The sequence below is a fragment of the Typopeltis vanoorti genome, chromosome 18, assembly GCF_054136105.1.
Source record: "Typopeltis vanoorti isolate ZY-2024b chromosome 18, IOZ_Tvanoo_1.0, whole genome shotgun sequence".
NCBI classification, from domain to species: Eukaryota; Metazoa; Arthropoda; class Arachnida; order Uropygi; family Thelyphonidae; genus Typopeltis; species Typopeltis vanoorti.
In genome coordinates, this window is record NC_143566.1 from 6,330,641 (window position 1) to 6,357,080 (window position 26,440).

The 26,440-nt window shown below is 36.9% G+C and overlaps 1 protein-coding gene across 2 annotated transcripts in view; it reads left to right on the plus strand.

Moving 5' to 3' along the window:
- The window catches only part of LOC150096472 (ephrin type-A receptor 4-A-like), a 709,579-nt gene that overhangs the window by 276,087 nt on the left and 407,052 nt on the right, over positions 1–26,440 (plus strand). For both annotated transcript variants that reach the window (XM_090407961.1, XM_090407962.1), the window contains exon 6: positions 5,111–5,325. In XM_090407961.1, coding sequence (XP_090264087.1) covers positions 5,111–5,325 — 215 coding nt within the window. The remainder of the gene's footprint in view (positions 1–5,110; positions 5,326–26,440) is intronic.

Sequence of the window (26,440 nt, forward strand, 5' to 3'; positions counted from 1 at the left end):
TGATAATAATATTAAAAGATAATTCAATTTAAGATAACATTAGGTTATATGAGTGATGAGAAAGCAGTAGGCCTATTCAGCTTGTTATGTAAATAACAAGCAGAACAGAAAAAGAAATGAAAATATAATAATGATGAAATAAATAACTCAAATTCCTTAGTAAATTTCTAATTTAACTTATTTAGACTGTTGAAGCATTGAACAATTATTGTCTTATTGATATTGATATTTGAAATGAATATACTGTAAAATGTAAAATAATACTGTACTTTTTAAAGATAAAATTAGACAAACATATGTGTTTTCTCATATCAGTAAATTAAATTCGAAATATAACTAGTGAAATGTACAGGAAAGTGCATAAAAATATCGGGCTTACCCTTAGTTAACAGTTGCAGGAGATCTACAATAGTTCCAACAAGGTTTCCTTCGATTTATCTGTCTCTGCATCAAGTCTCTTTTTACAATAAGCAAGGGCACTGTTTCTTCTTCGGAACATCCCATTTAACATATGGAAGAGGATCTCACTGGGAAATTGGTGGACCAGTGATGATAACACATTTTCTCATCTTTGCTGATGAGAAAATGTCTCATCAGCAAAGATGAGACATTTTCATCCATGAGCACATTTCTTGTTGGTGTCACAATATTGTTCATAATGCTGAACTCCTGCTCACACTCTGCATTGCTCACTGGTATTGTTTCAACACACTTCAGAAGTTTCTTCATGGCATCTGACGTGCTTACCTCCACTGTGCTTAAAATCCCTATAAGATTGATTGACCTCACGATGGATTCATTACAGACTTATTGCTCTTCAGAAATTACACACAACCTGTCATTACAAACTTGTTTAGTATTATCACTGTCATCTGAGCTATTTTTCTGTTTAAAGAAGGTGCCAATATACTTATCCATAGTTGAAATAGTAGGGCCTACATAAATACAAAAATATTACACAATTTTTTTATTGTGCTTCTCAGAATTACGAGCTCTGATAAACAACTACTAATCTGCTGTTCTGTTATTGGTTACTGACAATGTTGCAAACAGAAAAGACAAAATATCACGATGAGTTTGTCAAAATTCTGCTACATTATGATGCAATGTTTGCTTGTTAATCGCTGCAAGATACTGCATTACAGGAAGCTCCAAAGCTCCTGTCCCTTTCATCATGCGTTCATAATCAGGCGACTGTTGATATTGACTTTATATACATATTCAAAACTGTAAACAATTGTTGCATAATAATACAATAATGTAGGAATAATTACTGTGAAAGGAGGAAAGTCACAAAACAAAAATATGTTCTGGTTCCCGATGCATAGAAAAGTTCCAGGGCCAGGCCCCGGCTGAATTTCGCCACTGACAGGTATGTATAATGCTATGAATTATGGGAGGGGTCACTAATCAGACCAGTTTCACCCTTTATTGAGTTCTCATCAGTGGGAGCCAGATCCAGAGGTGATACTAAAGTGGAAGTAATGCAGAAGTCATATTTTCATATACGAGTATGAAAATATGACACCCTGAAGCCAGACCCGGTCGTTGCTAAAAGGAGTCACACCTTATTATTAAAATACTCTGGATTAGAGATAGTTGTTGGAAGCTTTTCCACTTGGTTATACTATAAATTGAAGATACTAAGAAATTATATACTTGGTTTAATCCTTTATCCAAGTATAAGCAAACAAAGTTTATGCCTGAAATATAATCAGGACAAGGCAACCCTTATATAGAAGCTAATGACTTCCCTTCCCTTCCCTTAGTATTCCATAATGCAAAGCACATATACTTATGTGTATGTATAATGCTGTGCATTATGGGAAGGGTAACTAATCAGACCGCTTTTGACCGTTATTTAGGTCTCTTAAGCAGGAGCCAGACCCAGACGTGATACCAAGGTTGAAGTAATGAATAAATCATATTTTCATACATGAGTTGCCAAAAGGTGTTACAGCTTATTATTAAAATACTCTGTATTAGAGATAAATTGTTGGAAGCTTTTCCACTTGGTTATACTATAAATTGAAGATACCAAGAAATTATATTCTTTATCTTTTATCCAAGTGTAAGCAAACAAAGTTTGTGCCTGAAATATAATCAGGACACCGCAACTCGTATACAGAAGCTAATCACTTCACATCCTTTAGGTGAAGTCATCCTTTAGGCGAAGAAGAACCTATTATGCACACATTTACTAACCATACTGTAATGCAACTTATAAGACTCTATTCCCTTTCCTCCACTTATTAACCAAACTCAGCAACCTACACACCCTGAATTTTTCCTCTTAGGGAGCATCCCAGACGTCACCAGCTGCGGTCACTCAATTCTGAATCCTCTCCACCACCTAATGTCTAAGAAACGTAGGTGACTAAATCTGCTCAACAGTCAAGAGTGGTTAATCTTAGCCTTATAAAGAGGGATAATAACATCCTTGTCTTTACATTATTATTATTATTATTCAGGCCTCCATGGAGTCAAAAGACTCATCGTGGGAGGTCGTTCCTAAGAAACACAAAGTCTATCATACCACTCCTTGAACTCGTTGACTGTTCTCGCTCTCACCACTCCATCAGGCAATGCATTCCATGGTTCAACCATCCTCCATGCAAAGAAACCACTCCTCACCTTCTTGCTTACAGTTTCCTTTCATAACTTCCAGGGATGTTAGATGTTTTTCATGTTTTTACATGAAAATTAGAATGTTTTTCAATGTCCAAGTAATCTCTGAGTTATTTTGCCAACCATTGTAATATATCCATTGAACTTCAAATCTCTATCTATCATCATATTTTTTCTGTAATGCAGTACCATTAATGTGATAAAAAGTATATTTTTTCATCCTGAAGTGCATTACATTTTGCAACATTAAATCGATAGCCATTTTCCTTTGTCCACGTTGCCAGTTTATTCAAATCATCCTTCAAATATCTACACCCCATTTATTATAACTATTGCCCTCCTCAGTTTTGCATTACCTGCAAACAACTGTATATCCCCCCCCTTAAATCTTCTGCTACATCATTAATATACAAATGAAAGACTATTGACTCTAGTACAGAGCCCTGGGCACTATACTAGAGTCAATACTCTTTCATTGTAATTCATTGACATTTATTATAAATGTCAATGAATTACTAAGGCGGGACCTACCTTTTACAAAGCCATGCTGCCCCTTATAGAGTATCTTGTCCCTATCCACCCATTCCTGAATTTTATTTTTAACCAACTTTTTCATTACTTTAACAACCACTATGGAGATACTAATTGATCTGTAATTTGCTTTTTCTGTCTAACTGCCACCTTTATGTAATAGAATTATCCTACCCTCTTTCCACTCACTCTCTAGGAACCTTGCCAATGCTGAGTCTTAGATTAAACCACTTCACCAGAAGCACTTCCAGTTCTCTTGCACATTCTCCTAGTGCATGAGCTTACATACCATCCAGTCCCTCTGTTGTCTGTGTTCACATTGATCATTTTCAATATGTTGAGTAACTCCAATTCATGTACCTCATTTCTCACATCAGTCTCTGTCTCATCAGTAATTGCAAAGTCTCCACCTGTCTGATATACTCTTGCAGTCATCACTTAGCAAAATCAACAATTTCTGCTTTTGTCACTTTTTTACAATCAACACTGAGTAAGTTATCCTTCCATAATAATTTTTTCTCTTACTTGCTAGATAGCAAAAAAAAAAAAGTGCTTTTGGATTCAATTTAGCCTACTTATCTAATTTTCTGTAATCTGATGTAGCCTCCCTTTTAATAATATTCACCTTTCTTGCCTGCACTTTGTATTGCTCATGAGGATGCTGATAACTTTTTTATTTATATTATTTCCACAATGGTTCCTTTTTTTATTTTCTGCAGCTCCTGCTTTATGTTGCTACTTATCCACTTTATTCCTACTTGGTTTATCTTCCTGACCCTGTGTATGCACTCTGATACAGCCTCTCTCAAACAATCCCTGACCATTTCCCATGCACTATGGCACTGCCCCAAGCCATCAGCTAAGTTTGTTATTGCCAATTTTTATAGCTCCATATAAACCCTTTCTTGATTGAGAATGCCACATGTTGAGCAACCTCTTGGGATAAGACAGCATGGTCACTCTTCCAGATTGGAGGCAGAGTGTCTACCTTGGTTATGGATACATCTTCTGATGCTTTTACTAGATACAGTGCTCTTTGTAAATCCTGGTCCATGTCATGACATGCTGTTTAATGTAATTATCTCTTATCAACTGTATGTATAAATATCATTTTAATCTTGCAATGTGCCCTTTCCTCCTTCCAATCTATATCCCTATAATTGAAGACTCCCATGATAACTCTTCCTGTAAGCATTGTGCTAATCTGCCAATGCGTAACATCTTCAGAATCCTCAGGTCTGTAGCAGTAACCAACAATATAATTTGTCCGATTGGCCTCTATCTCACACCAGATAAGCTGAAATAAATTATCTTTTTCAGATCTACAATCCTCCTCAATTTCTGGTTTTTTTTTTTTTTTTTTTTTGGTTGAAGTTGTTCAGCTATCATACAGTACTCTTACATTATATTCCTTTAGCTCTACATTCTCTGTGAAAAAGGTCTCACTGATGCCAATAATTTTTGGCCAAGTTGAGCTAACAAGTACCTAAAACTCCTCGCCTTTGTTTCTGATACCTCTGGCATTTGTGTACTTGCATTTCAACATCCTCTGTCTTACAGTTACTGTTGCATAATATGCCATTTCACAAAACCTAGTGCTATAAAACTGTGTTAAAAGTAATGGTTATGTAATTTGTGGTATTCATACCCATTACCACCGTATCTGGAAGGTTGGCATTTGGCAATATTTCACAGTGAAAGGATGAAATAAAAATTTTGACAGTTCTCATTGTCTTTTTAGGAAATTGTGTTTTTCAATTTTAAATCGGTTTATTTTTGTTCTCCTTAGATATGAATAAGTTATTTTTTAAAATTTACATATACATTACTTTTTAATATACAGTAATTCATACAATATACACAATATACAGTAATTCATACAATATACACAATATACAGTAGTTCATACATTATATATTAAATAAATAAAATGAAAAAATATTTATTTCAGTACCATCCATAGTGACCAATGTAAGAGTTGTGTCAGTACACAGTTCAGAAGTTATGCTTGCATGGGATATATCTGAAGAAAAATTCCCAGATGTAGAAATGTATGAAATTCAGTATTTTCAAAGATTATGGGAAAAAAATACTTCAGGATTTCTTACCAAGGCACGAGAAACAGTGATTACAAATCTTCATCAGAAGACTGAATATGGATTTCAGGTACTATTTTATAAAATAAAGTTGTGTTATGATATAGGTGAAGACTGAAATTCCCTTTCTTAAGGAATGAAGTCTTCCTGTGAGAATGTTAACTTCTGAATTTCTTGCTATTATACGAGATGGTATCAAAAAGTTTCGAGACTAGTTCTGTTTACGAGAAATTACTTTATTTATCTACGTTTACACACTATCACCTTCAAAATAGTCCCCTTGCATATCAATACAGTGCTCCCAGTGTTCTTGCTACTTCTGGAATGTGTCCTGGAAGTCTTCTTTTCGAAATATGTCAAGCACCTTCTGCGATTCGCACTGGATCTCCACAATGGTGTCAAAACGGTGACCTTTGAGCTGGATCTTCATCTTTGGGAAGAGGGCGAAGTCTGCAGGAGCCAAATCTGGCGAGTAGGGTGGGTACGGAAGTGAGATCATGTTGTTTCTGGCAAGAAACTCACATGTGAGGAGAGCTCGGTGACAGTGCATTGTCATCGTGGAGCATCCAGTTTTTTGTGCGCCACAGATCTGATCACTTTCGCTGAATGTCCCCCCTCAGATGCCTTAAAACCTGGCAGGAGAACTTGCTATTGACTGTCTGCCCCCCCCAGGACAAATTCTGGATGCACAATGCGGCGAATGTTGAAAAAGACGATGAGCATGCACCGGGTCTAGCTGCAGACCTGCCTTGCCTTTTTCAGTCATGGAGATGATGGGCTCTTCCACTGTGAAGACTGTTGCTTCATCTCTGGATTCTACCCGTATACCCAAGTTTCGTCACCAATAATGATCCTCAATAGGAAGAATGGGTCATCCACAACACACTGATGGAGTTCTTGGCAGACTTCGACGTGGTGTTCCTTCTGCTCCTGGGTCAGCAGCCTGGGGACAAACTTGGCAGCAACACGGCACATGTTCAAATCACACGTGAGGATTGCCTGGACTGTTCCGTATGACACACCAACAATGGCGGCAATGTTGTGGCGTGTTCTCCGATGATCCTCATGCACAAGTTGCTGAATGGTTTCGACATTTTTGGTGTTTAAGCTCATTGAAGGTCTTTCTGATCTCTCATCGTCTTCCTGTGATGTTCTTCTGCTCTTGAAGCATGCATGCCACTCAAAACACCTCAAATGACTCATTGCAGCATCGCCATAAACTTGCCGAATCATGTCAGATGTCTGTGGCAGATTTGCCCAGTTTCATGCAGAATTTCACATTTGCTCTTTGTTCTAACTTGCTGTCCATGATGAAATCGCAGATGTGGTAACACAGGTGGTCAGAATAGCATCAGTTGCACAGCTCCCGATGTACACAGGATGAGGTCTTTTGGCACACCGACTTATGAAGGTAGGTGCTCCCTGTGACTGTGCGTGCAGCCTTGTGCTGCCATCTGTTGGCTTGTTGCAAACCTAATCTCGAAACCTTTTGATACCACCTCGTACTGTTAATTAAATTATTATTATTATGATTCAGGACCTCAATGGAGTCGCAAGTCTCATCATGGGAGGCACACCTTAGAAAATACAAAGTCTATCATACCACTCCTTGAACTCATTCACCGTTTGTGCTTTCACTACTCAGGCATTACATTTGCAACTTTGCGACTCTTGTCCTCACTATTTCCCTTGTTCCAACAAATGTAAGAACTCCCCACTGTCAACCTTGTAACCACCTCTCAACAGTTTAAAAGTCTCAATAATATCACTTCTCCTTCTATCTACTAAACTTTGTAATTCGCATTTCCTCAGTCTGAGTGTAAAAATACTTGAGCTGGAGAAGAGGAATGAACTTAGTTGTACTGGAAGAAGTTTATTACAGGAGGCACAGAAGGTAAGAGATAAAGATCTTGGTATATAGGCAGATAAAATTCAGAGGACACATTCCAAAAGGTACCAGAAAATTGTTGTCATAATGCAAAGATCCTTGACCCCAAAAGTAGCAATAAGGAGGTGATAGTTCTACTCTATCAGGCACTAATCAGGAGACATTTGGATTTATTTGTACAGATCTGGCCACTTTGATATCTTGGCAATAATGAAATCTTAAGGATTCTCTGGAATGTTAAATATGAGGAATTGATGAATTAATGAGGAATTAAATATGATAATTAAGATATAAGTTTGCATGAGAAACCTATCAGATAGATATAAGGGAATTATTGCTTAGAATAATAGGTGGTGGGAGAACAAGTGGTTATTCCTAAAAAGTGTACAAAGGTTCAGGAAGGAAGTGAAAAGGAGATCATGAATGAATGGAATTCATTAACAGAATGAATGCTTGAATGCCGAATATTTTCAAGAAAAAGTGATAGTTATTGTAGGATTCAAGTGTTTCATCTCTTGCAATGAGTCTTCTGACTATAGAAGTATTGAAAATGATAATGCTTTTTTTTTAGAAATATATTTTTTTCTCAAATGAATTATATGAATATGCTGTAAAATTTAGTAACTGTACTGCTTTGCATTTACTTATCAGAGTTCAGTACAGATTATAATTAATACATCTGTTATTGTTGTTAATAATAATGTACAGTTGTAGTTAAGTTATGTAAGGTGAATAATGTTATTATAACTTGCATTTTACATAAGAATAAAATTGGTTTGATGAATTTACTTTTTATTGCAAAAATTATCATGCAGGGTCATATGTAGGATATTTTTACATATTTACGTATGCAGGGTATTTACATATTTAATATGGTAAAGTGTAAAGTTATGCATTTTGGGGTGAAAAGATTACCAGCTATATACCACATTGGTGGAACTGTACTCTAGGAAATGGATGAAGCCAGAGACTTGGGAGTGTTACTGGATAGGGAGTTAAAGTTTAGGGGGCATATAGCAAGAGTGGCTAAAGCAGCTCATTAGATTAATTGGTTACTGAGGAATACTTTGACGAGCAGAGACAAGCAGGTAATTATTCCTCTTGTCTCTGCTCGTCATGATAAGAGTTATCTTGACTACTGTGTGCAGATCTAGACAACAGGATTTCTTGGCAATGAGGAGGAGGTGGAGAGGATCCAGAGGTGAGTCACCAAGATGGTAGCACGTCTATAGAATGAATATTATGAGAACGGGTTAAAGATTTGTGGGTTATAGAAACTGGTTGATAGGCAGAAAAGGGGATCAGATGATTGAGACATAGAAATTACTGAGGGGATTTTTACAAGATTAATTCAGAGGAAATTTTTCAGAACAGGTGTGGTGGTGGGAGAACTAGGGACCATCCATGAAAACTGAGTAAGAGTGTAGTTAGCAAGAGTGTTTTAACTAGTTTTTTTGTTTGTAGAGTAGTAAATGAGGTGGAATACGAGGGTTGTCTGAAAAGTTCTCAGCCTAACAATGAAAAAATGAATTTATAATTTTATAATTTAAATATAATTTAAATAAAATTATAATTTTATAATTTAAAATAAAAATAAAATTTTTATTTTTCAACATAATCTCCTTTAAGACTAATACATTTATTCCAGTGATGCTGCAGCACTGTTATCCCTGTCTCTGTAGTGGTTTTCAGTAAGATCTGCAAAATACCCTTCTACAGCTGACCAGTGAGGAAGAGTAGTTTTAGTTTTGGGAAAAGATAGAAGTCAGAGGGAGCCAAATCTAGGAAATAGGTGGATATTCCAACAATTCATAGTGCAGATCCCTTAATTTTCCCATTGCCAAAACACCTTTGTGGGCAGGTGCATTGTCCTGATAAAAGATGATTTCTTTCTTCTGCAAACCGGGTCTTTTCTCACAATTTTTTTCTTCTAGTCTGCTTAAAAGATCGGAATAATATTCCCCGGTTATTGTTAACAAGAATCAGTTTTATTCTTGTTAAAAAGCCCATTGTATAAAGAGGGTGTGAGTAGGGGAGTGAGAGGCAGGTTTTTTTCGTGCAGAGTTGTGAATGATTGGAATGCCTTGCCTGAGAGTGTGGTGTCTGCAGGGAGTTTGAATGTGTTTAAGACCTGGTATGATGAGATGTGTGTGAGATAAAAGGACCTCCTAGATGAGTCTTTGACTCCATGAGGTCTTGCTTAATAATAATAATAATAATAATAATAATAATAATAATAATAATAATAATAAAAGGTTCCAAGCACTGTTCAGAGATTTTCATGCCAGTGCATTTTTGATCTGCTGTGAGCAAGCACAGCACCCATCTTGCACAAAGCTTTTTCATTTGCAATTCTTCATGCAAAATATATCCCACATGTTCTTTTGAAATGCCTATAGTGTCAGCAATTTCACTCACTTTGACTCGCCGGTCATCCAATACCATATCGTGCACTTGATCAATGATTTCTGGCGTTGTTACACTTTTTGGATATCCTTCACATGTATCATCTTCAAGGCTGGTACAGCCACGTTTAAACTCAGCAGCCCATTTCTTAATTGTGGAAAATGAAGATGAATAGTGCCCATAATCTTTTATGAACCTCAAATGAATTTCTTTTAGCGTTAAACCTTCTTTTACAAAGAATTTTATAACCGCACGATACTCAATTTTATCTATTTTAAGGGATACAGACAACACTTTTGCTTCAGACAGCTGTGTAAAACAAACTACTTGATAGAATGACTTGCAATTTAACATGGGTGCTTATGACAGATGTACCAACTTAGAAAAAAAAATCTTACTGATAGTGTTGCCATCTATGGTCGAGGCCGAGAACTTTTCAGACCATCCACATAAGTTGCCAGAGCCTGTTGTGGGTGCCATGATTGTGAATGAGCTCAAAGAAAAGTATGATAAATACTGTGCAAATGTTTGATAGTTCTTAACATGATGATTAGGGCCTCCCTCAGTGAGTCTAAGGGCTCCTTGGAATAGCCTGTAATAATAATATACAATTAAAGTTCTGCAGTTCAAAGATTCAGTGCAGAGTGCTAAGTGCATTCATTATTTCAATAAGTAAAGGTAATAGTAGTATAAATGTAAATGTGAATTTGATTTATTAAGTAATTGAATGAGAAATGATAATAATTAGGTAATAATAAAAAAATTGGATATGTCCTTAAGGGAAAAGCTAGATAAATCAGACACCTCTGCATATCCTTCTAAGGAAGGCATAGAACTGACCAGCGCTTCTGAACTAATGTCCAATCCTCACTTTTTTGTGGTACACCCTGTTAGTAGGTTTGAATTGAATGAATGAATCTCACTGAATGAAATGAGGATGGGCTGACTTGGGGTTTAGCTGATTAAACTTGAAATTGTCAGGTTTTGGGTTACAGTTTCCATGTAATTGGTATTAAACCTGTTCTTGACTGATTAAACAAGAATTGTCTATTGTTTTCAGGGAGCAAAGGTAAACTGGGATAAACTTAACCGTAGCAGAATTCATAGCCACAATAAACCCTAGGAGTATCGATGGAAAGAAACAGAACTGCAGAAGAATTGGAGAATTACAACATAGACATAATTGGTGTTACTGAATGAATCAAACAAAATCAGGTGAAATTCTTATAAATAACTACAAGTTGTTATATTCAGGTAATTTTGAACAGAGAGTAGCTGTACTCTTAAATAACAAATATGAAGATAATCTTGAATAGCAGGCAATGTGGAGTAGAGAGATGTTGGCAAATAACAACATGTAGAATTGGACAATACAACTTATTTGTGTCCATGGTCAAACAGAAGGTTCTAAGGATGAAGTGGGGGGATTTTTTTTTGTGTAATTAGACAAGGCAGCCAGTATAAAGAAAAATGAAAAGTTGGTTCTTGTTGGTGATCTAAACAGTAGAGTAAGAAATGTATACCAGACATATTATTATTACATAACACTTCCCAGGAGTCCAAAGACTCATCGAGGGAGGGCACCTACTCTACAACTCTCTGTCTCCACTACTCAATCCATCAACTACAACTAACTGCAACTATGCCAATGCCATCTACTGTCCACCACTAGTATTTCCACAGATAATCACAAACGTCCATGTTCATGGTGGGATTTGAACCCACAGCCTTTTGGCTGGAGAGCAGATACGCTAACCACTCGCCAACCAGGCCAACGACATGACACACAGAAATGAATTGGAAAATTTTGGAGTAAAGGTCAATGCAAATAATAATTACCTGCTGGATTTCTGTTCAGGACACAAACTAGTGAGCATTAATACCATGACCTAACTTAATGATGTGCACTCATGTATATGTTTGCACATATACATGTGTAGGCGTGCCCATACATATACATGGAAAGAAGATACAAGGAATAACATGGTCTCGTTGGCTATGTTATTGTGAATAATGATATCCTCATTCTTGTTCAGGACCTAGAATGTACAGGTGGTTTGAAGAGATCATCCTTTAATTTTGAACAGAATAAAATTGAATATCATATTGAAAAGAAAAATATTTAACAACGATTTAAAAGGAATCAAAGTTTAGAAACTTTCAGAAGTGAACTGTAGACTTAAGCATACAAATATTCCTGGAAATAAATTGAATTAGTTTGAAAATAACAGTCAAACCGAGAAGACTCACTAGCAGTCTTTGAAGAAAATATGGTGTGATTCAGCCAGAGAGGCATGCAGTAAATTCAAGAAGTAAAAGAGATATTTCTAGAAAAGAAGAAAGCATATCAAAAGTTTCTAGAATATAATTTGTTAGAGGCTCTTAGAGAACACAGATAAAACCATTAGAAAGGAAAGCAATGTTCAAAATATATGCTAAAGTCTTGGGAAAACTTCAGTAACTATATACGAGGGTGATCTGAAAAGTTCTCTGCCTAAGAATGAAAAAACAAATTTATAATTTCAAAATTATTTTTATTTTTCAACATAATCTCCCTTAAGACTAACACATTTATTCCAGGGATGCTCCAATGCCATTATCCCATCCCTGTAGTGGTTCTCAGTAAGATCTGCAAAATACCCCTTTACAGCTACAATCACCTCTTGATTCAAAGAAAAATGATGACCAGCAAGGAAGCGTTTTAGTTATGGGAAGAGATAGAAGTCAGAGGGAGCCAAATCTGGGGAATAAAGTGGATGTTCCAACAATTCATAGTGCAGATCCCTTAATTTTCCCATTGTGACAGATGTACCAACTTGGAAAAAAAAAATCTTCAATATTGTTGCCATCTATGATCGAGGTTGAGAGCTTTTCAGACCACTCTCGTAGAAGATCATTATTGTTATTTTTCTAACCCTGATGGAGTCTCAACCCTTATTGCGGGAGGTCAATACTAGTAAGCACAAAGACTATCTTATGCATGTTTACTGCTCTCTCAGGCAATGCATTTCATTCTCCTACCACTTTGCATGCAAAAAACTTTCTTCTTATCCTTTTACTCACCAATCTCCTTTTGCAACTTCCAGCTTCCAGATAAATATCATGAAAGTGGCAAAATGTTCTGAGGGTTGAAAGGCTTAGAAATAGAGTATTGTAAAAGGAATTCAGGAAGATAAAAGTGATATGAAAACTGAAGATAAAGATATCCCCAGATGTTTGGAGTCGTTATTTTTGAAAGTGCATGAAACGGAATGGATTGAAATGGATAAAATTGAGTACTGTGCAGTTATAAAATTCTTTGTAAAAGAAGATGTAACGAAAAAAGAAATTCATTTGAAGTTCATAAAAGTTTATGGGCGCTCTTCTTCATTCTTGACAATTAAGAAATGGGCTGCTGAGATTAAACCTGGCCGTACCAGCCTTGAAGCGAATCATCGTGAAGGACGTCCAAAAAGTGTAACAACACCAGAAATCATTGATCAAGTGCACGATATGGTATTGGATGACTGCCGAGTCAAAGTGCATGAAATTGCTGAGACTATGGGCATTTCAAAATAACGTGTAAGATATATTTTGCATGAAGAATTGGAAATGAAAAAGCTTTGTGCAAAATGGGTGCTGCGCTTTCTCACTGCAGATCAAAAACACACTCACATGAAAATCTCTGAACATTGCTTGGAGCATTTTATCAAGAATAAAACTGGTTTTGTGCATCGATTTATTACTATGGCTGAGACTTTGATTCACCATTACACACCAGAATCCAAACAGCAGTCAAAACAGTGGACTGAAGCTGGTTGTTCAGCACCAAAGAAGACAAAGGTAGTTCCATCAGCAGGAAAGGTCATGGCATCGTTTTTTGGGATGCTAAAGGCATTTTGCTTATTAATTATCTTGAAAAGGTAATTTTCAACTGCAGAATATTATTCCGATCTTTTAACCAGACTAGACGAAAAATTTATGAGAAAAGACCTGGTTTGCAGAAGAAAAAAATCTTTCATCAGGACAATGCACCTGCCCACAAAGGTGTTTTGGCAATGGGAAAATTTAGGGATCTGCACTATGAATTGTTGAAACATTCACCCTATTTCCCAGATTTGGTTCCCTTTGACTTCTATCTCTTCCCAAAACTAAAACTCTTGCTCGCTGGTCAGTGTTTTTCTTCGAATCAAGAGGTGATTGCAGCTGTAGAGGTGTATTTTGCAGATCTAACTGAGAACCACTACAGGAATGGGATAATGGTGCTTGAGCATCACTGGAATAAATGTATTAGTCTTAAGGGAAATTATGTCAAAAAAGAAAAATAATTTCAAAATTATAAATTCGTTATTTCAGTGTTAGGCCGAGAACTTTTCAGACCACCCACTTACAGTGGCTGCATTTCATAATTCATATAGCATTGTCAGAATGTCAAATTCCAGATGTTTGAGCAGAGCTCCCCTCTCATCGTGCTCATCTATAAAAAAGAGAAATAGTGCAATGTGAGAATTGGAAGAATTTCCCTACTGGGAGTTCCTGGTAAGATTTATGCAATCGTGGTAACTGTGTGGGTCAGTATAGATTTGTTTTACTAAAACAAGATGGGTGCACTTGTTTTAGTAATCTAATTTCCCTTTATAATAAAGTAACAAAGAGCAGATGATCAGGGAAAGACATTATTATTATTACATAACACCTCCAAGGAGTCAAAAGCCTTATCGAGGGAGAACACATACTCTACAATCTCCACCACCTACACCAATGCCATCTACTGCCCACTGCCACCATTACCATCTGTATTTTCACAGGCAATCATAAACATCCATGCCCATGGTGGGATTCGAACCCATAGCCTTTTGGTTGGAGAATGGATATGCTAACCACTCAACCAACCAGGCCGGCAAAATAATTCCTTTGCCGTCACCAGGATTGGAATTGTGACTACAATACAATGTCCTAACCACTAGACGATCCTAAATACCTTTTGACAAATGCATTTGATAGGGTGCTACATTATAAGCTGATATTTAAATTACCACATATGGGTTTGGATATCAGATTAGTGAACTGGATTTGCATTCAGTGATTGTATGTAGATATCAGGGAGCTATGTACGAGTTAGCAATATCAGGAAACATTAGGGTCCATCACGGCTCAGTATTGGAATCTGTATTGTTTAATCTTTATATTAATGACATTATATTATGATTATTAACATATGACTTCTATGTAGTCAGAGGTACATCATGAGAGGTACACACTATTGCACAAAATGCTCATCCAACTGTTCCTTAAAATGATTCAATGTGTTTACATTCATAACACACTTAGGCAATGCATTCCACTTATCAACCACTCTCTGTGCAAAGAAACTTCTCCTCGTTCCTCTGCTCATACCCTCTTTATAGAGTTTCCAGTAATGGCCTCTTGTTCTCTCTCCCCCCTGCCTCCCAATTTTTTAAAAAATTTCTCATATATCAAGCAGATAACAACCCCTGACTAGCTTATATGTCTCAATCATATCATATCAATGACATTATATTATGATTATTAACATATGACTTCCATGTAGTCAGAGGCACATCATGAGAGGTACACATTACTGCACAAAATGCTCATCCAACTGTGCCTTAAAATAATTCAATGTGTTTACATTCATAACGCACTTAGGCTACGCATTCCACTTATCAACCACTCTATGCAAAGAAACTTCTCCTCATTCCTCTGCACACACCCTCTTTATAGAGTTTCCAGTATGGCTTCTTGTTCCCCCCCCCTCTAATTCTATAAAAAATCTCTCATATATCAAGCAGATAACAACCCCTGACTAGCTTATATGTCTCAATCATATCTCCTCCCCACCCCTTCCTCTTATTTATGAGGCTTTGCAATTTATTTACATTCTATTAATCTATCCTCATACTCCAAATTCAAAAGACCACTGACAATTTTTGTGAATCTTTTCTGAACCCTTTCCAACATATCCTCGTCACCATGAAAACTCGACAATGAGATCTATGCATAATAATGCATGTGAGGCCTGATTATGGCCTTATACAATGGCATCATAACCTTTTTATTTCTGCAAGTGAGGGTCCTCCGCATCATTGCCATTATCCAATGTGATGTCTTCACAACTTGTGCAGTATGGTTACTGAATTTCAGGTCCTTGTCTACCTTCACTATTAGATCTCTCATCTCCTCTACTTTCTTTAAAGCTTTCCCACCAAGTGTATACTTCACATCCCATCGTTGCTTACCAAATCTCAAAACCTTACACTTTACAACAATGAACTGATAGTTCTACTTACTTGCCCATTCATGTAATCTATTCAAGTCCTCATGCAAGGCCATAACATCTGCTACACTCTGCATTACGTTCCCCACTTCTGCATCATCTGCAAACAGCTGCATATCGTTAGTTAAACCCATTCCAATATCATTAATATATAAATAGAACAACAATGGTCCTAAAACTGACCCCTGCATTTCACCACTAGTGACTCTTCTCTTTTGGGATACTGTGCCCCCATATACAATTTTCTGATACCTATCTGTCAGTCAGTCACTGATCCAACATAGAAGTCTGTTATCCAATCCTATCTGTTTCGATTTATTTATTAGTTTGTTGTGTGGGAGCCTATCAATAGCTTTTGCAAAATCCAAGTACACTCTGTATATGCATTTCCCCTGTCCAAGATATTTGTCACATTGTTACAGTGCATACATAAGTAAGTAATGATATCCCCTTAACAAACCCATGATTATTACCATAAAAAGTACTGCTGTTTTCAACCCAATTCTAATTCTGTATTCTACTTCTCAACAATCTCTCTAATACCTTCACCACAACTCCAGATGTACAGATTGGCTTATAATTTACCATATCCTTATCACCACCTTTATGCAGTGGAACAATTTTACCTTCTTTCTATTCCCCTATATCGACATCCAACTAAATATGTCTTCCTGTCAACTTCCATGTTACACCACACTCCCTCAACATAAGTGCCACTATTTCCCTCTTTCATGTCTACCTTATGTGGATTTAATTCCCTTGCTATCATTAGCACCATCCCCCTATTATTGTCAATGGCTTGAAGGGAGATATTCGATGTTTGCAGATGACGTGAAGCTGGGAAACGTTATTAGTAACAGTGCTGATGTGCAGCCCTTCAAGAGGATCTGAATAAGCTGACAGATGGGCAAATAAAAGGAGGTGTCAGTTTAATGCGGTCTTGAAGTTGGGAAGGTATATACTCTGTTGGAGGAACAGTATTAGAGGCAAGGGACCTTGGGGTGATGATTGATGGAAACTTGGTGCTTAGTGGCTATAGCAAAGGTAACCGAGGTTTGCTGCAATTCTGAAAAAAAGATTGTGATCAACAGAAATAGAAGAATTGTGGTTCCATTATGTAAATATGTGGTTCCATTAGATCACACCTAGATTGTGCTCAGATTTTGTCTCTGGGATTTGAAGGGATAAATTAACCTTGCAGAGGGCACAAAGGCAGATAACAAATAATATTGGTACTATACAATGTTAACTAAGAGGATAGACTGTGGACATATGGACTCCAGAGTTTGGTCAATAGAAGAAGTGATAATGTGACTGAGATTTTTAAACTGTTGAAGGTTAGTTACAGGATTGACACTGAGGAGTTCTTTTGTGTGGCAGAAGAAGGGTCCATCCCTGGAAGCTACAAATGGAAGTGGTAAGAGGATGAGGAGTGGCTTTTTTGCATGGAAGGTAGTTGTACCATGGGCTGCATTGCCTGAAACAATAGTGAGAGCATAAACAGTGAATAAGGTTAAGGAATGGTATGATAGCCTCTGAGTTGTTTAAGATGGCCCTTCCATAGTGTGTCTTAAAACTTCATGGATATCCTGAATAATAATAATAATAACTTAAATACAGATCTTATTATTCTGGAAATGGTGTATGACAAGATTCCAAGAGAGAAGCTGTTTAAAATACTGCCATATGATGCATGTGGAACATTGTACCAAGCAATACAGTCTATATTTAAGTTATAAGTGAACAGTTAAAATTGAAAGGGGCACAGAAAGATTGTTTTATGTGAGATCATGTATTGGATAAGGTGGCACATTATATATTATTATTATTATCTGAGACTTCCAGGGAGTGAAGGACTCATAAGGGAGGCTATAAATCATCTAAACCAGCTGTCATATCTTTGGGATAAGGCTGCACACTATATATTACTATTATTATCTGAGACCTCCAGAGAGTCAGTTACTCATAAGGAATGCTATAAATCACCCAAACCAGCTCTCATACCTTCTGTTAAATTCATTCACACTAGATACTCTTAATACCCCTGAATGCAAACTATTACACTCACTCATTGCTCTATGAGAGAAAATTCTAGCTCTTGCCCCTATCTTGACTGCAAACGAACTTAACTTCCATGGATATCCCCCATTTCTCTTTCCCCCTTCCATATAATGAAAAATTTCATCAGACGATGTCCTATAACACCCATTCAAAAGTTTGTAGACCTCTATCATATCACCCCTCTTTCTCCTGTTAACTAGAGTCTGTAATCCACATACAATCTGTCCTAATAATCTAAGTCCCATAATCCAGATATAATTTTTGTAACTCTTATTTGCACCCTTTCCACAGCTTCTTTATTCTCTTGTAACCAAGGAGACCAAATCTTCACACAACATTCCAGATTTACATGTGAAGGTTTGCTTCAATCACAATTCATTGCAATTATCTTATGAGTTGTATTTGCAACTTTTGCTATGTGACCTTTGAACTTCAAATTCCTATTGACCATTACCCCAAGATCTCTAATTTCATCAGTTTCTTGTAGCATAATCCCACTAACATAACATGCTGCTGGAAATCTCAAAGTGCATAACATTACACTTACTAATGTTTAAATGACAGCCATTTTCATTTGCCCAAATTTTCAGTCTTTTCAAATCATTTTGTAAGTGCTGGATATCAGTAGCATCCCTGACTGTCCTGGCTATCTTTTCATCATTGGCAAATAATTGCACATTTCCTGTTAGACCCTTCCTAATGTCATTAATGTATCGATTGAACAACAATGGTTCAAGTACTGAACCCTGAGGTAAACCACTGTTCACCTTAAATTTGGCATATTCATACCCACGGTATACTACTTTTTTGATATTATTATTCTTGACACCTCCAAGGAGTCCATAGTCTCATCGCGGGAGGACACCTTGAACCTCTACTACCAATCATCTACATCAACTGCATCTACTGCTCACTACCACCACAACAAGTATTTTTTGTCTGTAAATTGTGTGTGTTCTGAAGGGCTGATTTGTCTGCATGCGGGATGAAAAACCTGAGTTTCCATGAGAAAAAACCCTGCTACCTCCGTATGAGATTGGCTAACTCACCTTTGATTGAAAAAGTCCATATAAAGATTCCTCCCACCACGACGAAAATCGAATTTAGGTCTTTTCTAATCGAAGGGTGCAATGTACTCCAATTGCACTATGGAGGTACTTTTTTGATATCTGTTTGTCAACCATCCACTAATCCACGTCAAGAGTTTTTATTCCAACCCCATATTCTCCAGTTTATGCAAAAGCCTTTCGTGTGGTATCCTATCAAATGCCTTAGCAAAATCCAACATTATTATGGTAGAATCGTGTCATGGAGTTCGCCATGTAGTCTGAAGCAACTATTTTCAGGTCAACAGACATTAACATTAGTCTTTATTCAGGTAATCTAGATGAAGAGATAAGGAAAAAGGACAATGCATAGAAGAATATTCATTGAACTACAATTGTAGATCTCTTCATGGTAAAACTTGCTTGGAAGAACAATTGAGAGACTGGAAAATTAAATGGTTTATGACTGGACCATTGGAAGTTTGAAGTAAAGATGGTTTCAGAACTGTACAATGTTAGTTATGAGGATCAGCTGAGGGAATGTGGACTGCACAGTTTAGTAGATAGAAGAAGAAGGAGAGTTGTTATGATTGAGACTTTTAAACTGTTGAGAGGTGGTTACAGGGTTGACACTGGGGAATTCTTTTGCTCGGTTGAACAGCAGGAAGGAGTGATGACAAGGGGCCATTATTATTTCTGGAAGCCATTCCTGGAAGTTACAAAAGGAAGCTGTGAGCAAGAAAGCGAGGAGGGGTTTCTTTGCATGGAGGGCGGACCGTTTCACAATGCATTCCACAGTTCATTTGAACTGTGGAATGCATTGCCTGATAGAGTGATGAGAACAAGAACGGTCAATGAGTTTAAGTGAGTGGTATGATAGACTTTTTGTTTCCTAGGAGGGACCTCCTGTGATGAGTATTGATGGACTTTGTGTTTTCTAGGAAGGACCTCCCGTGATGAGTCTTTTGACTCCATGGAGGCCTGAATAATAATTATAAAAACACCTCCTGGAGTGAAGACTCATCGACAGCGTCAGTAGTAATATTAATTCGAACAGGGATAATGTTTATCACACCTCATCATGAACTGGTTCAATGTTTGAGCACTCACTAATCTCATTAGGCAATAAATTCCACTCATTAACCACACACCATGCAAAAAAATCATGCACATTCTCTTACGCATCATGCCTTTATACAAATTCCAAGAATGACTGCTTTTCTCTATCCCCTTTCCCTCCTTCAACCTTTTGAAAAATATCCTGGGTATCTAATTGATAAGCACCCATTAACAATTTATGTCTCAATCACGTTGCCCTTCTTCTGCCTATTGACTATCTGTAATTTACATCCTCTCAACCTCTCTTCATAGTCAGTATTCCACACTCCCAATATTGCTTTTGTTATTTGCCTCTGAACTTTTTCCAGATCTTGCTTCTCACCTAGGAATGCAAATGACCAAATCAATGTGCAGTAATCCTGATGTCGTCTAATCAAAGGATTGTACAGCAGAATGACCACATCCTTATATCGGCGTGTCATTGTTGTTCTTAGTATCTTGGCATTTCTTTGTGCTGTTTTTATTATTTTTGCAATATGTCGAAAGTTTATTTTTCACTTGGTTAGACTATAATAAATTTAGTTTAATCCTTTATCCAAGTGTAAGCAAACAAAGTTTGCACCTGAAAAGGCACAAACTTTGTTTGCTCACACTTGGATAAAGGATTAAACTAAATTTATTATAGTCTAACCAAGTGAAAAATAAACCTTCAACATCTTTGTCTAAATCCAGTGTAATTTAATAAAAAGGTGGCACACCTTTTGGCAACTCCTATAGGTAAAGATGACCTCCCATTGCTTCTGCCTGGTATCTCCACTCTGGGTCTGGCTCCCACTGAAGAGACCTCAATAAAGGTCAAAACTAGTCTGGGTAGTGGCCCTTCCCTTAATGCATAACATACATATCCACAAGGAGATATGTTTTGCATTATGGGAGATACTAAGATAGGAGTGATGTTAGCTTGGTCCACCTTTGCTACTAGTTTCCCAGTGTTGTACTACCTTACCCCAGTTCTGAAGATATTTTCAGGTGCAAACTTTGTTTGCTCACACTTGGATAAAGGATTAAACTAAATTTATTATATTTGCCACATGTCCTTTGAACTTGAAATTTTTATCTGCCAATATCCCAAAATCACACACTTCCTCCACCGCCTGTAATATGTCTCCAGTATGATAAATAAACAGCTTTACTTCATTGAAATTCAAAGTGCAAAACCTTAATTTTACTGGTGTTAAATTGACAACCCCCACTTATCTGCCCATGTAGCCACTTTATCCAAATCACTGAAGCACCAGTAAATCTGCATTATTCCTAATAATTTTTTCCAGCTTAGCATCATCTGTAAACAGCTGAATATCAGATTGCAGACCACTCACAATATTATTTACAAACAAATTGAACAGCAGTGGCCCTAGAACAGAACCCTGTGGGACTTTGGCTGGTAACTCTCCTGCTGAGAGACGTGGCACCTCTATATATCAACATTTGATATCGATTAGAAAATCAGTTTGCTATCCAATAAACTAACAGATTTTCCAATCCCATTTGCCATATCTTATATACCAGTTTATTATGTGGTAGCCTGTCAAATGCCTATGCAATTGCAGAAGTATCATTGTAGATGAATCACCCCTATCCAGAACTGTAGTCACTTATTATAAAATATAAGTAAATTCGTAAAACAAGACCTAACTTTAACAAACTCATGTTGACCTCTATACAGAATTTTTTCCTTTTCAGCCCAATCCTGTATTCTATTCCTAACCAATCTCTCCAAGATCTTAACAACCACTCTAGAAATGCAAACTGGTCTCTAATTTGAAACATACATTTTGCTTCCACCTTTATACAATGGAACAATCTTGCTGTCGTTCCACTCATTAGGGATTGTTGAGGGCACTAGACATTAAACTCTCATTAAACAACCAAGTTAATGAACGTGGCAATTCCTTAGCACATTCTTTCATAACACATAGTGAAATTCCATCTAGTTCAATAGACTTATTCACATCAAGATGACTTAAACAATAATGGACTTCTACCTCATTCACCTTGAATGAACTAGGTTGAAGAATTGATTCCTCAACTTCCTGTTTTCTTAAAATAGTACTATTACCATCAGTATGAAAAACCTTAATGATCACCGAACAACTCTACAATAACTTCTTCTTTGGTCACTCTTGCACCATCCCTATTCAGCAGAGTTATCTTCCCATAATCATTCTTTCTTTTGCTAGCTGCATAACAGAAAAAACTCTCTGGGATTTTTCTTAGCCTGTTTTGCTAGTCTCCTCTCATAATATCTGATTTCATCATCTTGTTATATTTGTCACTCTTCTTGCCTACTTCATAGATTTCGTGCAATTGTTCACATCTTCGAAGTTTATGTTTTCTCCATAATCTTCTTCTGCAATTCCTGCTTAATTTTCCTATTCATCCTTTGATACTTATTTTATTAACCCTTTTTTGGAATTAGGCACACAGTCTGTTATTGCCATCATCAAATACTGCTTAACTATGACCCATGCCATATTAATCTCTTTTCCTTCAAGTTCTTTTTCCCATAGAACTCCTCCTTCAAGCTGTTTTCTGAGTTTTCCATTATCTCCTGCCCTGTAGTTCCACATTTACTATTTTATTCTGGATGCCTCTGCATGCTTTCACACCTCCCAGGTCAGGACTACATGATCACTGTCACCAACTGGCAGCAATATTGATATGTTGTTTACAATTACGTTAACCAACGTTATCACTAAATCCAGTAAATTTTGCCCACAGGTTCCTTTCATCACCAACTGTACGAGAATGTGATCCCTTAAGAATTCGAGAAAATCTTTTTGCTTACTCCCATTAAGCTATTTCTTCTTTCCAATGTATATTTAGAAAATTGAAATCCTCCATTATTATAACGCTTTTGTTTCACTAGCTAAACTAATTAGTCTGTACATTTATTTCTCATCTTGTTCATTATTCCAGGGTCTGTAACACACCCCAACTAAATATCTCTGTCTAGTAACACTTATTTCATACCAGACACTTTCAAAATCACTCTCATTTTTACTCCCTAATTCCAAAGACCTACATGGATCCACCTCATTTGCTATCATCAGTTAATACACCCCCTCCCTTTTTATAATTTCTGTCTTCTCTAAAAATACTATATCCATCAACTTCAATGCCAGTCAAGATATCATTTCCAGGCAACCATGTTTCTGATATTATTATTATTATTATTATTACGTGACACCTCCAGGGAGTCCAAAGACTCATCGAGGGAGGGCACCTACTATACAACTCTCTCTCCACCATTCAATCCACCAACTACACAAATGCCATCTACCACTAATATTTCCACAGACATTCACAAACATCCATGCCAATGGCAGGATTCGAATCTGCAGCCTTTTGACTGGAGAGCGGATACACTAACCACTCAGTCCACCAAGCAGGCATAACATTCCTATTATCTGAGGCTGGACTGTAATAACCAATGCTATAAATTCTTCTGATTTATTCCTTATAATTCTTACATTGATACATAAACAGAGGAGGGTGTTTTTAAGCTTTACCCGTGATTCTTCATTTTTTCCTGCCTTCCTGTCAATGTTATTTTTGACAGCCATCCTCATTCCTTTCTATTCTAATAACTCTCATTTCCCTGATGATCTAATACCCACATATTTTCATTAAACAGTAACATCTGTAAACATTTACTCTCATACTCATTTAAATGCAGACCATCATCAGTATATAATTCCTTTCTCCCATCAAATCCTCCCAAAATATACATACCCCACCCCTCTTTTTTTACACATCCTAGCTACCATTTCATTCATCATCAATTCCCTTCTTCTCAATTCTTGACTATCATATCGAGGCAGCACACTGACTATCCTAGCACTCTTACTCTTAAATCTTTTAAGAGTAAGAGTGCTAGGATAGTCAGTTTTACTTGGAGAGTGGTGAACGAGTGGAATAAGCTTCCAGAGTCTGTTGTGGGTGCTACGACCGTGAATGAGTTCAAGGCAAGGTATGATAGATACTGTGTGAATGTTGAATAGTTGTTCTAGACATGATGTTAGGTTCCTCCCTCGATGAGTCTGTCGACTCCTTGGAGTTTCCCGGAACAACAACAACAACAACAATAATAATAATAATAATAATCTAAGTCTCCAACATCTCTCTCAAATCCTTTGCCACACAATTTACGCTGCTTCCCAAATTATTTGTTCAAACCATTAAAATCATTTCATCTATGCTCTCACCTCTCTTTATAACTATAGTCATACACTCTAATGTAGCTCCAGCAACATTCTTTAAAGACATCTCTGGTTTTTCTCTATTTATGAAATTATTTCTCTCTTTATTTCTCTCTCTATTTAAGAAATTATGAAAGAATTAAACCAGGAATCAGTAATAGAAAAAATTAAAAAATATAAACACAAATGGATGTAACATGTTGAAACAATGAAAACAGAAAGATTACCAAAACAAGTCTTAAATTAAAAACCATTAGGAAAAAGAAAACCAGGACATCCTCTTAAGAGATTCAACAATGATTTCTAAGGCTGGAACAGGCCATTCTAGACTTAAATCCTTGATAGGCATGATGATGATGAATTTTCCTACCACCTTATTCCTCCCCTGTCCATCCATCTCTACCAAATTCATCCTTTCCATTCCAATTCCCAAAGATCTCTTATCCAAACCCCGAATCTCACTCTGTACTGTCTGCAGCAAGCTCTGGAGTGCCCCAAATCTCTTTAAAATCTGGGCGGTTCCACGCTTCTGCTCTTCACCCATTCCAGAATCATTCTCACATTCATACACATTTTGTCGTATGTGCATGAATGTGAGAATGTACAAATATATGTACAAATCCTCTGTAATCTCATATCATATGTTTTTTTAAAGCCTGAGGCAAAGATCAAACAAACATAACATCTAACATTATTTTTGAACACCATATCCTTAAGTACTAGTGGATGGGAAAAAAGAGATGTACTGTCACATACTCCATTAACCAACCTTTGTGCACATCCACTTAAGGCCTTTGAGGGCATATTGCTAGTGTTGCAAAGGCTGCACATTGTAGAGCAACTATGATAAGTACTCTAACATATAGGAATAAGGAAGTGGTTGTGCCTCTATATAAGGCACTGGAAAGGTTGCACTTGGACTGTTGTGCTCAGATCTGGCCACCTGGTTTCAGTGTGATATGGAAACATTGGAGAGGGTCCAGAGGCGAGTGACTAAGACGATGTCGGGACTTTGGAAATCTGGCTTTGGAAAGAGGTTGAAGAAATGTGGATTGCAGTTTGGTAGACAGGAGGAAGAGAGGTGATATGGTAGAGACATTTAAGTTAGTAAGAGGATTTTATCAGATTAATCGAGAGGGGATTATAAAAAATAGTAGGAGGTGAGAGGGGAAGAACCAGAGGGCATCCATGGAAGCTATGTAAATGTGTGCTGAAGAGTGGTGAGAGGAGTAGATTTTTTTTACATGGAGAATTGTCAGTGGATGGAATGCATTACCAGAATGTGTTGTTAATGCAAGGAGTGTTATAGATTTTAAGATTGTATGTGATAAATATGTTGTCAGTTGAATAAACTTCTCACGATGAGTATATCGACTTCATGGAGGGTGTAATAATAATAATAATAATTTCAAAGAAGCATGTAATTAGGTATCAAACTCTATAAAATAGCATCTATCGAAAACATATTTCAACTTAAAAGTAAATACACTGAAATCAGTCTATACTCACTATATATGATGCCACCACAATAGTGAGATTAGGATTAATAACAATGAGTCTATATTACAAGTCTGATACTATATTAATTAAATTTATTATTCAGACCTCCATGGAGTCAAAAGACCCATCACAGGAGGTCCTTCCTAGAAAACACAGTCTATCAAGACTCATCGTAGGAGATCCCTTCTAGGAAACACAGTCTATCATACCACTCCTTAAACTTACTGACCGTTCTCTCTTTCACCACACTATCAGGCAATGCATTTCATGGTTCAACCACCCTCTTTTGCTCCAAGTATGGTCCCTTGTCATCACTCCTTCCTGCTGTTCAACCAAGTGAAAGAACTCCCCAGTGTCAGCCTTAACCACCTCTCAACAGTTTAAGTCACAATTATATCACCTTCCTTCTCCTATTTACCAAACTCTGTAGTCCACATTCCATCAACTGATCCTCATAATTAACATTGTACAATCCTGAAACCATCTTTGTTATCCACCTCTGTACCCTTTCCACAGTTAATCTATCACCTTCATATCCTGGGGACCAAATATGAGAACAATAGTGTAAGTGTGATCTGATCAGGATCTTATACAATGGAATGATAACTCTTTTGTCTCTGCAGGGTGGCATCCTTCTTATTATTGCAGCAATCCTCTGTGTTACCTTCACCACCTTCGCAATATGT